Source organism: Leopardus geoffroyi, chromosome B4 (assembly GCF_018350155.1).
Source record: "Leopardus geoffroyi isolate Oge1 chromosome B4, O.geoffroyi_Oge1_pat1.0, whole genome shotgun sequence".
Taxonomy (NCBI): domain Eukaryota; kingdom Metazoa; phylum Chordata; class Mammalia; order Carnivora; family Felidae; genus Leopardus; species Leopardus geoffroyi.
This window is the reverse complement of record NC_059341.1, coordinates 102,070,119-102,083,370: the sequence shown is the minus strand read 5'-3', so window position 1 is coordinate 102,083,370 and position 13,252 is coordinate 102,070,119. Positions and strand designations below refer to the sequence as shown.

General features: G+C 39.0%; 1 protein-coding gene across 11 annotated transcripts in view; it reads right to left on the bottom strand.

Annotated features, from left to right (window-relative positions):
- NAV3 (neuron navigator 3) overlaps nt 1–13,252 on the bottom strand; it is an 832,957-nt gene that overhangs the window by 138,087 nt on the left and 681,618 nt on the right. For all 11 annotated transcript variants that reach the window (XM_045463549.1, XM_045463554.1, XM_045463556.1 and 8 more), the window contains one exon: nt 11,202–11,321. In XM_045463549.1, the coding sequence (XP_045319505.1) occupies nt 11,202–11,321 (120 nt within the window). The remainder of the gene's footprint in view (nt 1–11,201; nt 11,322–13,252) is intronic.

Below are 13,252 nucleotides of genomic sequence, written 5' to 3'. Positions count from 1 at the left end.
CTTCTGTTAAGTTTCTCAGGATCCACATAAGAGTGAAAACATATGGTATCTGTCTTTCTCTCTATGGCTTATTTCACTTAGCATAACACTCTCCAGTTCCATCCACGTTGCTACAAAAGGCCACATTTCATTCTTTCTCATTGCCAAGTAGTACTCCATTGTGTATATAAACCACAATTTCTTTATCCATTCATCAGTTGATGGGCATTTAGGCTCTTTCCATAATTTGGCTATTGTTGAAAGTGATGTTATAAACATTGGGGTACAAGTGCCCCTGTGCATCAGCACTCCTGTATCCCTTGGGTAAATTCCTAGCAGTGCTATTGCTGAGTCATAGGGTAGATCTATTTTTAATTTTTTGAGGAACCTCCACAATGTTTTCCAGAGTAGCTGCACCAGTTTGCATTCCCACCAACAGTGCAAGAAGGTTCCCGTTTCTCCACATCCTCTCCAGCATCTATAGTCTCCTGATTTGTTCATTTGACCGGTGTGAGGTGATATCTCCGTTGTAACAATGTATTTAAGTAACATGGCATGTTGGCTACACATAACTAGTCCACAATGCTGAAAGCTACTACAGCTAAGTTTTATTATAACAACCTTGACTCCTCCCCTTCTTTCTCCTCATTACCATCTTCATAAGATTATTAACAAATTATTTGGGAAAGAGATAAGGTAAAACTACTGCATATATAAGAGTACTGAGGAATACCTCTTCAATGGGAAGAATATTCTATAATAGTAAAGTTTAGCTTCAGCCAACTTTAATGTCAGGAGGTGGGAGAGCTTAAAGTCACCTGTATGCATGTTTTGAAAAACATTAAGCAGTATCCTAAACAAAAATATCTATAGCCCGGGCTAGTTGTATTGTCCCACTATCCTTTCAATCTCAATGGCCTTTTAAACTTTAATAATTTGTCCTCGAATTCCCTTGAAAACAGGGTCCCCAGGATTGAACACAGTGCTTGGTAGAGGGTAGGTTCTTTTTTTTTTTTTTTTTTTTAAAGTTTATTTATTTTTGGGACAGAGAGAGACAGAGCATGAACGGGGGAGGGGCAGAGAGAGAGGGAGACACAGAATCGGAAACAGGCTCCAGGCTCTGAGCCATCAGCCCAGAGCCCGACGCGGGGCTCGAACTCACGGACCGCGAGATCGTGACCTGGCTGAAGTCAGACGCTTAACCGACTGCGCCACCCAGGCGCCCCGAGGGTAGGTTCTTAATAGTGCTTCCGGTGTGAATTAATTCTGTGAGGGGTATTACTTAAAAGTACTGGAAGTTTATATGATTATTCACAATGAGGTCATTTAATTCTGAGAATTGGAACCCCAAAAAGAAGTTCAGCAGCAGCTCATAAACCTGCAGTGGTAAGTAGGGTGTCAAAGGGAAGTTGAAAGGACAAATCAGACTTTTTCTGCTTCTCTAATGATTTGCACTGGTCTCTTTCTACTTAAGAGTAAAGAAACAAGAGCAAAAAAGGCAGACCATCTGATTATGAAGTGAAATAATTATATTTACTTTATCTATTTCCATCTCAGCCTATTAATCATTTTTGTGTTTGCTTTTAATTACAACGGAAAGCTAGTCAGCTAATGAAGGAAATACTTAAGATACGGGACTCTACTGATTCTGTGAGTATGCTAGGACAAATCAACACAGAATAGAATGAATTATTAGAATGTACACACACTAGTGAGAAGCATCATGAATCTGACCCCTGGAGATATTTGCTTGATGGCTTAGGAGAAATCTCTGTTGCCTTCACTTCTCCTATTTGGACAAGTTGTGGAAATATCAAAGGCCTCCCATTCTTAGAACTAACTCTTCACAGGATTTTGTGAGAATTTGCATGTCGCATGGCTCCCTTTGTAAAGGCAGTACTGTATTCTGCACATTGATACCAACTGTAGATTTAGGGCAAAGGGACCCAGAATATACCACTGTGAAGAGGTTGTTGGATTTTTTTCCCTGAACTTTTCTTATTGCCTAAAAGTAGAGCCTCCCAAAATAATTCAACTGTCATAAATCCCCTCTCTGGGAGTTCTGTAACCAGAGAAGTTTGAATCCTACCACCCGAGATGAGAAGTAAGGACAATAATCACTTAGACATGGTTATGAAACTACATATCTCTCATCTCTTCTTCTAAGTGTCCATTTATTTTTCCCAGAAGTCATCTGTCTTCCCACAAGTGCCCTTCTCCCTCTCCCCTTGTCCTATCAAGAGAGTAAATCCGAAGAGTACTTTTTTTTCTAATATGAAATTTTTGTCAAATTGGTTTCCATACAACACCCAGTGCTCATCCCAACAGGTGCCCTCCTCAATGCCCATTACCCGAGGAGTTCTTCTCACAAGAATTTTTTTTCCTCTTTTCTTTCCTTTTCCTTGTATCCATATGAGAAGATGGATATTAGTCGGCCCTAATGTGGCAATCATTTCACAATACATGCAAACCAAACTGTCAGGCTGTATGCCTTAAACATATGTGGCAATGTAGGTCAATTATTTTTTAATAAACTGGGGGGGAAATAGACGGTACTTAGTCCCAAATTCTAGTTTCCTCTTTGAATCACATTTTCTGTCAGTTTCCCACATACATATGCAAATAAAAAATCTGTCTTTTTTTTTTTTTTAATAATCTCCTTTTGTCATTGTATTTGCAGGCCCCAAACTCTAAACCTAAGAGGACAGAGGAAAAAGTCCCTGACTGCCCACAACAAGGGATTCAGTACGACTAGACGTTTCAACCTAGGCTTCCCTTAACATATTGAGTTATAATGACTGATAACCTGAGAGCCATGTAAAATCATGACAGTCCCTTAATGCCTTTTGTAAACTCTTCCATCAGCCACGATTTCAGCATCTGGACTATAGTGTAACAAATAAAACCAATCTATCAGCGAATATACTACAAAAATAATTTCTATGATGCATTATGCTTTTACTTTTCAAAAGGTCATGGTTTAACAAGCAGAAATCAGTAAAAATGTCAATAGTTAAATTGGTTAGCTTACAATTCAAATTAACAATCACTGTATTTAAAAATATACTTTAGATAGTAACATAATAGATAATCCAAAATGGACCTGGAGAATGGTATCTTTGTCATTACAATACATGGGATTTTGTTAATTTTCCAAAAAAGAGTTTGTTACCTGGCGGTTTATCTTCCTCTCCTTTGAGACTCATTCTGTCATTATATGGAATTGACGGTCACATGGATAATCCATCTTAACCAAATTTTGACTTCTATGGACATTTTACTTGAGTAACTCAGGCTATTGCTTATACCTCGCTCAATCATCTCAAATGTTAAGTTTCATACTATTTTATTTTATTCTTTTGCATAAACCTCCAATTAACTTCATTTGCCCATGGAATTTGACATTGTTGCCCATTTCCTCTACTCTCCATTTCAAAAATATCAGAAAACCCCGTTTGTTCTTCAGCTTTGTGTTGGAGCTATTTTCTCTCTCTTGCCAATGGTTACTTTCCCTTTCTTCACTTTTTAAATGCCAAGGGTTCATTCTCAGTGCCTGTTTTCCCACTCCACATCACAGATACAAATGTGCTCGTAGCCTGCACAGCGCTCATTCACATAGTGGTTTAAACTAAATTAATTAGTTATCATCATAATAAGCCTCCGGCCAGCTCCATGGAGGGATGCTAAGGCTGGGAAACTGACCTGAGATTGTCCTGTCATGCATTACAAACTTGGGAATGTGCTCAGATAGGTTTGCCTCAATTACTTGCCTCTGGTAGGCTGGCTTCTCATGACTGCTGGCATTTTCTTTCCGTACAGCCAATATCATCAAGAGTGTTATCTCTGTGGGAATCTTTAAGGCACTAGGAGTTTACATGACCATACATGAGAACATTCACTGTCTCTTGCTTTATATATGCTTCTCTGTAGTTTCCTACGTTATCTGCCATTGAAGAAAATGTGTATCTTTACCTATTTATCTTATAGACCTATTAAGGTTCAGTTACAGATATTTAAAAATTGGAAGGTTTCTCACAAAAGTCCAGAGTCTGACTTCACTTGAAAAATCAAATGGCTTGGCAGTCTTTAGCCCCTCCTTTCCACAATTCTGCATTTCCACAGGCAACCTCTAGAGCTAAGGGTGCCTACCTCCTTCAGATTGATCATGTTGAACATAACCCTTCTGCTTTATTCATTTCATGTGATCTTCCTGATCCCTGAGGGATTAGAGATTAATAATAGACATACTATATAGAGTCAGTACTTTAATCCAGCATTTATACAGGGACTAACCTATATCTCCAAGGAGAAAACCACCTCAGAATGATACAGTGTTATGAATTGAATTGTGCCCCATTGCCCCCAGATGCCAATTTTGAAGCTCTATTCATCAATGTGACTATATTTGAGGTAGGGCCTTTACAGAGGTAATTAAGGTTAAATGAGGTCATAATGGTAGGGCCCTACTCCGATAGAACTGGTGTCCTTTTAAGAACAAGAAAAGACATGAGAGATCTTCCTCTTTCTCCCTGAGGGAGCAAAGGGGAAAGGCGGTATGAGGACATAGTAAGAAGGTAGCCATCTACAAACCAGGAAGAAAGCTCTCACCAGATAATGACTTTTGCAGCACTGTAACCATGGATGTGTCGCCTTCAGAACTGTGTGATATCATATAGCTGTTGTTTAGGCCACCCAGTTGCTATATTTTGTGCATAAGCAGAGTACTGTCCACAGACCAAACCCACGTTCCTTTAGAAATGGTGCCCCTGGGGGGCGCCTGGGTGGCGCAGTCGGTTAAGCGTCCGACTTCAGCCAGGTCACGATCTCGCGGTCCGTGAGTTCGAGCCCCGCGTCGGGCTCTGGGCTGATGGCTCAGAGCCTGGAGCCTGTTTCCGATTGTGTGTCTCCCTCTCTCTGCCCCTCCCCCATTCATGCTCTGTCTCTCTCTGTCTCAAAAATAAATAAACGTTAAAAAAAAAAATAAAAAAAAAAAAAGAAATGGTGCCCCTGGGGCACCTGGGTGGCTCAGTCAGTCAAGCGTCCGACTTTGGCTCAGGTCATGATCTCAGGTTCATGAGTGCAAGCCCCACATAGAGCTTTGCACTGACAGTGAGGAGCCTGCTTGTGATTCTGTCTCCCTCTCTTTCTGCCCCTCCTCCACTCATGCTTTCTCTCTCAAAATAAATAAATAAATAAAATTAAAAAAAAATAAATAAAACAAGAAGAAATGGTGCCCCCATTCCAGGTTCCTAGTTGGGAGCTCATCTTCTTTCACTGGACTCTTGAAGTCACTTCCTGAGCCGTCTGCCTGTCTTTGTGCCATCTCTATTCACTATTTGCTGTGGGGAGTTCTTTTTAAAATACAGTAATTATAACATATGCTCTTGCTTTGAAATTTAAAAATAAAATGAATTAAAATAGTAAAATAGCCCCTTATACTTATAGTTCCTCCAGGTCCTTTGTCTCTTGTCACCTTCGCCCACATTCCCAATGAACCAGCAAAATCACATCATTAACGGGTCTGACAAAGACTCTCTTCTTGACCAAACTTTAGTTAATCTCCTGTGAGGTCTCTTCTTGGACTAGGCCTTGACTTTGATCCATTGCTGGGCTTCCATAGCCCAGTTTTAGCAAGAATACTGCTTACTAGGGCATTTTTGAGAGAATCCTCTGCCTGTGATATCGGGGCACCTGTGATAATCTGATAGTGGTCCTCATCCCCCATGCTCAGGATCTGATCACACTGGGCTGTCTTCAGCAGGGATCCTAAGTGGGCTTAACAAGAATTCCCCTTCCCTCGATGTCTGCTCTCAGTAATTTTCCATCCACTGACCCACGCCCCGCCATTCTGCTTGTTGGCTATGAATCCCCACTTGTTCCTGTTGTACTCAGAACTGAGCTCAGTTGTATACGAAGATCTCTTTTCCCCTATTACTAGAGTTCCTTATGAAATCTGTTTTCATTGCTTTAAAAATGGCCCACATCTGGTTTTCTGTAACATGCCCTTAAACTAAACTCTTCCCTGCTTCTATGCTCTCCACCCCCACATTTCTTCAGCTATCTCCTGGGCCATATGTCAAAAAGTCTTATGTTGGCCCCATTTAAATCACACTGCTTTCTGAAGTCTTTCCTTATTCTCCCAGGTAGGAATAACTACTTCCTTTTGGGGTGTTTCTAAGGTACTTTGTATATACATCTATTACAACTGACTCGATTTTATTATCACTTTTATTTTTTGCTTATATTGCATTGTCTGACCATTAAACTCAGGGTCTCTCATCTTTATTATTTTGTCCTGTTTTTACCCAAGGTGCTATTATGCTGTCATGCACTTAGGAGGTAATTATACATTTATTAATCAAATATTTGTTAATGCTAGCAGAGGAACTAGTGTCAGGACAGTAAAAGGAGTTAATAAAAACCCAAACAACAGCTATTCCCCAACTTTCCCCTCAAATTACCTTTCAAATATAGTGCAACCCAACTGTATAAGTGTATATGAATTAGGATTGACTTCATTATAACCAGAGTCAAATGGGTAAAGCCCACATATTTTGTCTACTATGAGTTTATTTGTGAAGTTCCCAAAGCATCTCCAACATGTCTACAAAGATTAGTCCCATTCTGTAATCTTTTTTTTAGTCATTGTAGTGAAGAAATGGGGTTGGTATTGGATTGATATGGAAAATGAACGAACTGCAGTATCTTTGAGTACTAAAATACTTAAAATATACCATAGTTATCTGTTCAAAGCCCTCCTCTTTACTTTGGGGCCATTTCAATTGTTGGGAAGAAGATTTCAGCTGTTGTCTATGGCCCATCAGATTTTAACCAGACGTTGATCAAAGGGGAGCCTTATAACCTTGACTAAAAAAACACAAGCAATTCAAATCCATTGCTATCCTAGCCAGCTGGCTACTTTGCTCTTATGTAAGTGCTTTTTCATTGATATAGCTTATAGAAAAAATACCTAAGAAATTTGAAAACTTAACTGCTGGGTTTATTTTTGCTCTTCAGCTTTCTTACCAGTGAATTATTGCAAGCCTTACATTTGCCAATTTGCTAAAATGAACCAAGCACTAATACTTTTCATATTATTTAAAAGAACCTTGACTAAGATAGCTGGGAAACCATAAATACAGGAGGTAAATGATCTAAGTCCTTGTACAATTAGATCCACTAAACGAAGGCATTAAGCAAAATAGTATTTCTCAAAATATCACAAAAATAAATTGTTATAGAGAAAAAAGCAGGGGAATCAGTGAGTGATAAAAAAAGCTTTTGGGAAGCAATGAGTTAAAAAAAAGTTAAGCAGTTTTTAAGTACAGAACTTCTCAGTATTTTTTTTAAGTAAAACTGAGCAAAGAGGTATCACCTTACAGCTATTCTTGCCTATCTTATTTGGAATGGATATCAGAATTAAGAAAGCTTTATGAAACAACATCCTGTACAAGGAGATTTTTAAATTAACAGAAGGACTTACACAACTATAATATTTATTTATTTATTTATTTATTTAGTGCAACAGAAGGACTTACACAACTCTTTTCTTTATTTATGTATGTATGTATTTATTTATTTATTTACTTACTTACTTATTTATTTTTAGTGTGAACAGGGAAGAGGGTCAGAAGGAGAGAGAGAGAATCCCAAGCAGGCTCCACACTGACCATGGAGCCCAACATGGGCTCCATCCCACAACCCTGCGACCATGACCTGAGCCGAAATCAAGAGTAGGACACTCATATGATATTTGCCATATGAGAAATTTAAGTACAAAACAGGTGAACATAAGGGAAGGCAAGCAAAAATAATATAAAAACAGGGAGGAGGACAAAACATCAGAGACTCTTAGATATGGACAACAAACAGAGGGTTACTGGAGGGGTTGTGGGAGGGGGGAGAGTCTAAATGCATAAGGGGCATTAAGGAATCTACTCCTGAAATCATTGTTGCATCATATGCTAATTTGGAGGGAAATTAAACAATAAATAAATTAAAGGAAATGTCAAATAAAAAAAAAAAGAGTTGGACACTCAACCTATTGAGCCACCCAGGTGCACTTGCATTTTTAAAGTTATATACATCCTGATTCACATCCTGAACACAGAATTTTAAAAGAGCTTTGGACTTATCTATAATAAAAGACAAATTCCTATCTCTGTTGATTGCAGGATTTTCCCTAGGACTTTATTGGTATTTAATATATACAAGTGACTAAAGTGGTTTTTGTATTCCTTAAATTATATAATTCTTTAACAAACCTCTTAGGCAATTCTCAGAAGCTGAATCCAATGAATGGAGACAATTTATTTCTGGTGCAACATGTCATTATTTGATCTAATTTAAAGATTAGTGCCATTGTTGTTTTTATGTTGTCTTTCCCTTGACACAGCACAGCTAATGAAGTGAATAAAAACTTCAATATGTCATTTTTTAATGTTTAAATGTTTATGTTAAGTGTTCGTGTTTTCATACACCTGGCATCTGTTTGTTAATTTTAGGATAGTGATTCGCTAACTTGAGCACACACAAGAATCTCCTGGAGGGCCTGCTGGAGCTCAGATTGCTGGGCCCACCCCGGCGCTTCCTACTCAGTAAGTCTTGGATAGAGCTGATCTGCATTTCTATCAAGTTCCAAGCGCTGCTGATGCTGCTGACGCAGTTACCACACGTTAAGACCTGCTGCTTTCACAGGCCCCAATTTATTAGACACACATCTGGGTTTTTCTGTTGCTCTGAGGTTCCTCGGCCAGGCCCCAATCTGGATTCTTAACGTTTATTTATTTTTGAGACAGAGAGAGACAGAGCATGAACGGGGGAGGGGCAGAGGAGAGAGGGAGACACAGAATCGGAAGCAGGCTCCAGGCTCTGAGCCGTCAGCCCAGAGCCCGACGCGGGGCAGCCCAGAGCCCTACGCAGGCTCGAACTCACGGACTGCGAGATCGTGACCTGAGCTGAAGTCGGACGCTTAACCGACTGAGCCACCCAGGCGCCCCCCCAATCTGGAGTCTTAAAGGAGTAAGAGAGTTATCCCAACTGTCTCCAAAATAAGGCACCTTTGTATTGATTCCACAATCTCATTTCCTAAAGACCAATAGACTTTCCCCTTCCTTTAATATTCTCCACTGTCTGCTAAGAATGTGCAGGTCATTAGTCTCAAAATGTAGTCCACACTGTAGATTTTTCCCCCTCAAATCACTGCTTCCTGTATTTCTACATAATCCATTCCCTCTCTTATACGATATCCTTGCAGTATGTTGGGTCTTTCCTGGCCTCATTTGCCTGTGTACCTAGTTGGACTCTATTGCTAGTCTATATGAATGTAGAGCTTATATTCATCCCTTGGTTCATTCACTCCATAGCATTTGTTAAAGGCTCAAAGTGTAATGATGACAAAATTCTGCATTCATGCACTTACACTGGAATGGGGAATATATAAGACAAACGCGTATACAACTAAGTATGATATAAAGAAGGGATGTGTACACTGAAGAAAATAATACAAGGTCACAGGTAAGAAAGTGACTGGAAATCAAATGTATGCCTCTGTGGAATCATTTTTCTGAGAAGGAAACATAAAGCTGAACTGAAATGTCGTGATGGAGAAAACAATGTAGAGAAAGTCGAAAAGGGCATTCCAGGCGGAGGAAGCATCAATTCAAGGGCAGAAAGAAGTCCAGGGTTGTTGAAGGAGTCAGCAAGGGAAAATGGTTGAGGAGTTCAGGTTAGGCGTAGGGAAACAAAAATTGTTCATACTCCTTTTGTAACCACATGATTCTCTCACACACAGCTGGTATGCAGACTAGGAGACTAGGATATATATATCCTGGGGAAAACTGCCCTCTGGCCAACAGGAGTTAAAATATCAACAGCATCATTTAAAGAGTATTCAGAACCCCAAATCCCCTCCTTGCCTCAGCTCCGTAAATGGCTGCCATGTCGATTCTCACTCCAGCAGATGTCTGAGGTTTTATTCTCTGGAGAGGTCTCTGATCTACGGATGCCAGGCACATATCCAAACCCCTAACTCATACCCCCCAGCCTAACACTAGCTGTAACCCCCTGGACAGGTCTCTGAACTGCAGGATACCAGGCACATACCCTCAACCTCACCCTCACGCAGATCTGAGAAAGCAGCTTTCTGAACACATGGTAAGAAAAGCTGAGAAGCAGCCAACTTAACCCAGAGAAGACCCCCAAATATGTAACAAGTGATGGTATTTCTGAAAATGGGTGTGACGGCAGGATTAAAAACAGAAGGACCAACTGAATATCTATTTAAAGCGTATTGAGAGCCCTCAATCCATCCCCCCGCCAATATATCAACACCATTTGAGTGAGGAGAAACTGACGACTAATATCAGAATCTAGCCTCTAGAGTTGGCTATGTTGAAATGCACAATGAATTGTACACAGTTCTTATTTCAGAATGCAGATACATGAAGCCACAACCCTTTGTCTTCATAAATGCTGACTTTAGTAAAGAACCACTCTAGGTATTGATATATCATAGTTTTGGAAACGACAATCCCTTCCCGACGAATGAAGTCAAAATTCTGAATGATGAGAGGGAAAAATCAGGTCAGAAGTATGCCTTACAATAGTATTTTACAAGAACAAGATTCTTTAACAGCAGTGATTGTGATCAAAGTGACAAAACAACTCCTGGCAAAATAATAACTAACACATGCATCAAACACACACACACACACACACACACACACACACACACACACACCTTTAAACAATCTGAAACAATTACAACACAGAAATTAGCCTAAAGCAAGAGTTTTATGCTTTCAACAAACCCCTCAAGAAAAGCATCCTGTTTATTGTACCTGATAATTTGAATTATGTTTCAATCTTTGTATCATTAGCCTCCAGGTAAATCTGAGAATATCTGAACTGAAAGGAACTTATTAGCCAGGGTTCTTTTCAAGTAAAGAACGTAAGTCTATGTTTACAATTTTGCTTTTACGGATATTAAAATTTGCCACCATGTAAACTGAAATTTGTTCGATATTCTCACCAGTGCAATTGTTTTAAGTATACAGGGCTAAACAAGTCTTGTAAGAAAACCCACCTTAGTTTTTAAAATATTCCAAAACGACTATTACATAAATATTAGAAGTCCTTTCATTTATACTGTAAAACTTCTCAGACCTCACTCAGGAAATTGCTTTATGCACTTCTCACCATCACATTACTGACAGCATTACCTGTCGGCATCCACTGTCACATCGTGAACCCCTCTTTGGATGACATCCCTGGAAGTCGCTGTGTCAGGTATTCGGTTCAGACTTCTAGTATATAGGTTGAGCCCTCCATCTGTCATGTACCTGAAAACAAATGTGTCATTAATCAACAGAAAATTAAATGATCTCATCTGTATAATTTAGTTTCATAAAAAGTATTCATAATTTTCAATAATTATGTAAATGTGCCCTATCACAGTTTTTTCTATATAAACATTTTACCCACCAGGAAAAGTTAGAGCATCTTTTCAAGTTTATTAGGAAACCAGTCTTACTTGCTACACCAAATAACTAGCCTATGTAAAACCTCCATTTACTTCCCTTTGGTTATCAAAATTTTAAACAAGCTTGGAGATAATATAACTCTTAGCAAAGTAAGAGCAAGATCATTTCATCTTGTAAATCTCATTTTTTAAGATTGAAGGTCATAGGAGTAATGTAATATTATTAAACTTAAAATTAGATGAATTTTTTTGATAAGTAAAATGTATGCTACCAATTGGCCACTATGATAAAATAATAGCCTAGATGCATTGTTTAAAATGTTTCCATTAACTGTTCTAAATAGTTTACATGTAATAACATTACGACTGTCCCATTAGAGATAAAATGAGTGAACATGAGAAGGTTAAGTCACCCAGTGTTACTCAATCAGTCGTAGCAGAATTAAGAAATAAATCTAGGAATGATCTGAACCATCATGCATCACTGTCTGAACTGAAGGGCCACACTGCCCCACTTCATACCTTTGAGAGATACTTCCCTGTCATCATGGGACCATCACCATTTCACAGTGATGGTAGACCCAAATCGTCATGTTACTAATGGTCATCTTCCTTCCTTGGCTATGGAGGATTAGAACACATTGTTTATATAGCCTCATGCTGGGCTATATATCAAATTTTTCTTTCTTGAGAACTAGGATTAAAAGATAGGTCATCAGTCTTTCTATGCGAACAGAGGTGATGATCATGAAAACTAAGGAGATGTATTTATTTCCACAAGATGTAAGGAGTCACAGAGAAAGTTGGTCAGCAAAGTAAAAACAATGGCACAGATGCACAAAAGGAAGCAGACACTTGGGCATGTGGTTTCAACTTGTCCTTGGGTTCTAGGAGATATCCTTCTTTACAATCATGTTCCCAATCTGTTTAAGCAAATTGGAGTCAATTTCACTTTTTGGAATAAAAAAAATATTCAATCACGGCCATATTGAAGACTGACCAAATAGTTAAACTAGGATTATCAAACTGGCAAATTGCTTCGATGACTATGAATTCTGCCCTTACTAGTTGAAGGGCCTTGAACAAGTTTCTTACCCTGTGCCTCAATTTCTTCCACTGAATTTGGGAAGAATAAAATCTGCAGATAGATTTTTAAGAAAATTAAAGGAAGAATACCCAAAGCTCTTAATATGAGAGCCCTATAACTAGTAGCTACTTGTGATTCACAAAGTCTCTCCCACATATTCTGAAAAGGAAATATATGCATTTTATTTACAAAACAACACTAAGTCATTCTGAATTATCCTTATAAGGTAATATAGGTAATAAGGTAAAAGTGTTTAGTTAGTGGCAAATATTTTTCTCACTCTTTCAAAACTGTGTTGTAAAAGTTTGAGGGAAGGGGCACCTGGGTCGCTCAGTGGTTAAACAGCCAACTCTTAATTTTGGCTCAGGTCATGATCTCACCATCCTGCAATTGAGCCCTGCATCAAGCCTCACATCAGGCTCCTCATGAGGCTCTGCACTGGGTGTGGAGCCTGTTTAAGATGCTCTCTGTCTCTCTCTGTCTCTGTCTCTCTCTCTGCCCCATCCCTGCTCTTGGGTGCGTGAATGCATGCACACTCTCTCCCTCTTTCTGAAAAATAAAAAATAAATAAAAGATTGAGGGTGGTAGAAATCTTCTCTCCAGACAAGTGAGACACTCTTTTTCTTCTTCTTCTTCATTTTCTTTTTTACCAACATGCTTAATCCTAAACTTAGTTTCTGGAGGAAGTTATAACAATGTACACA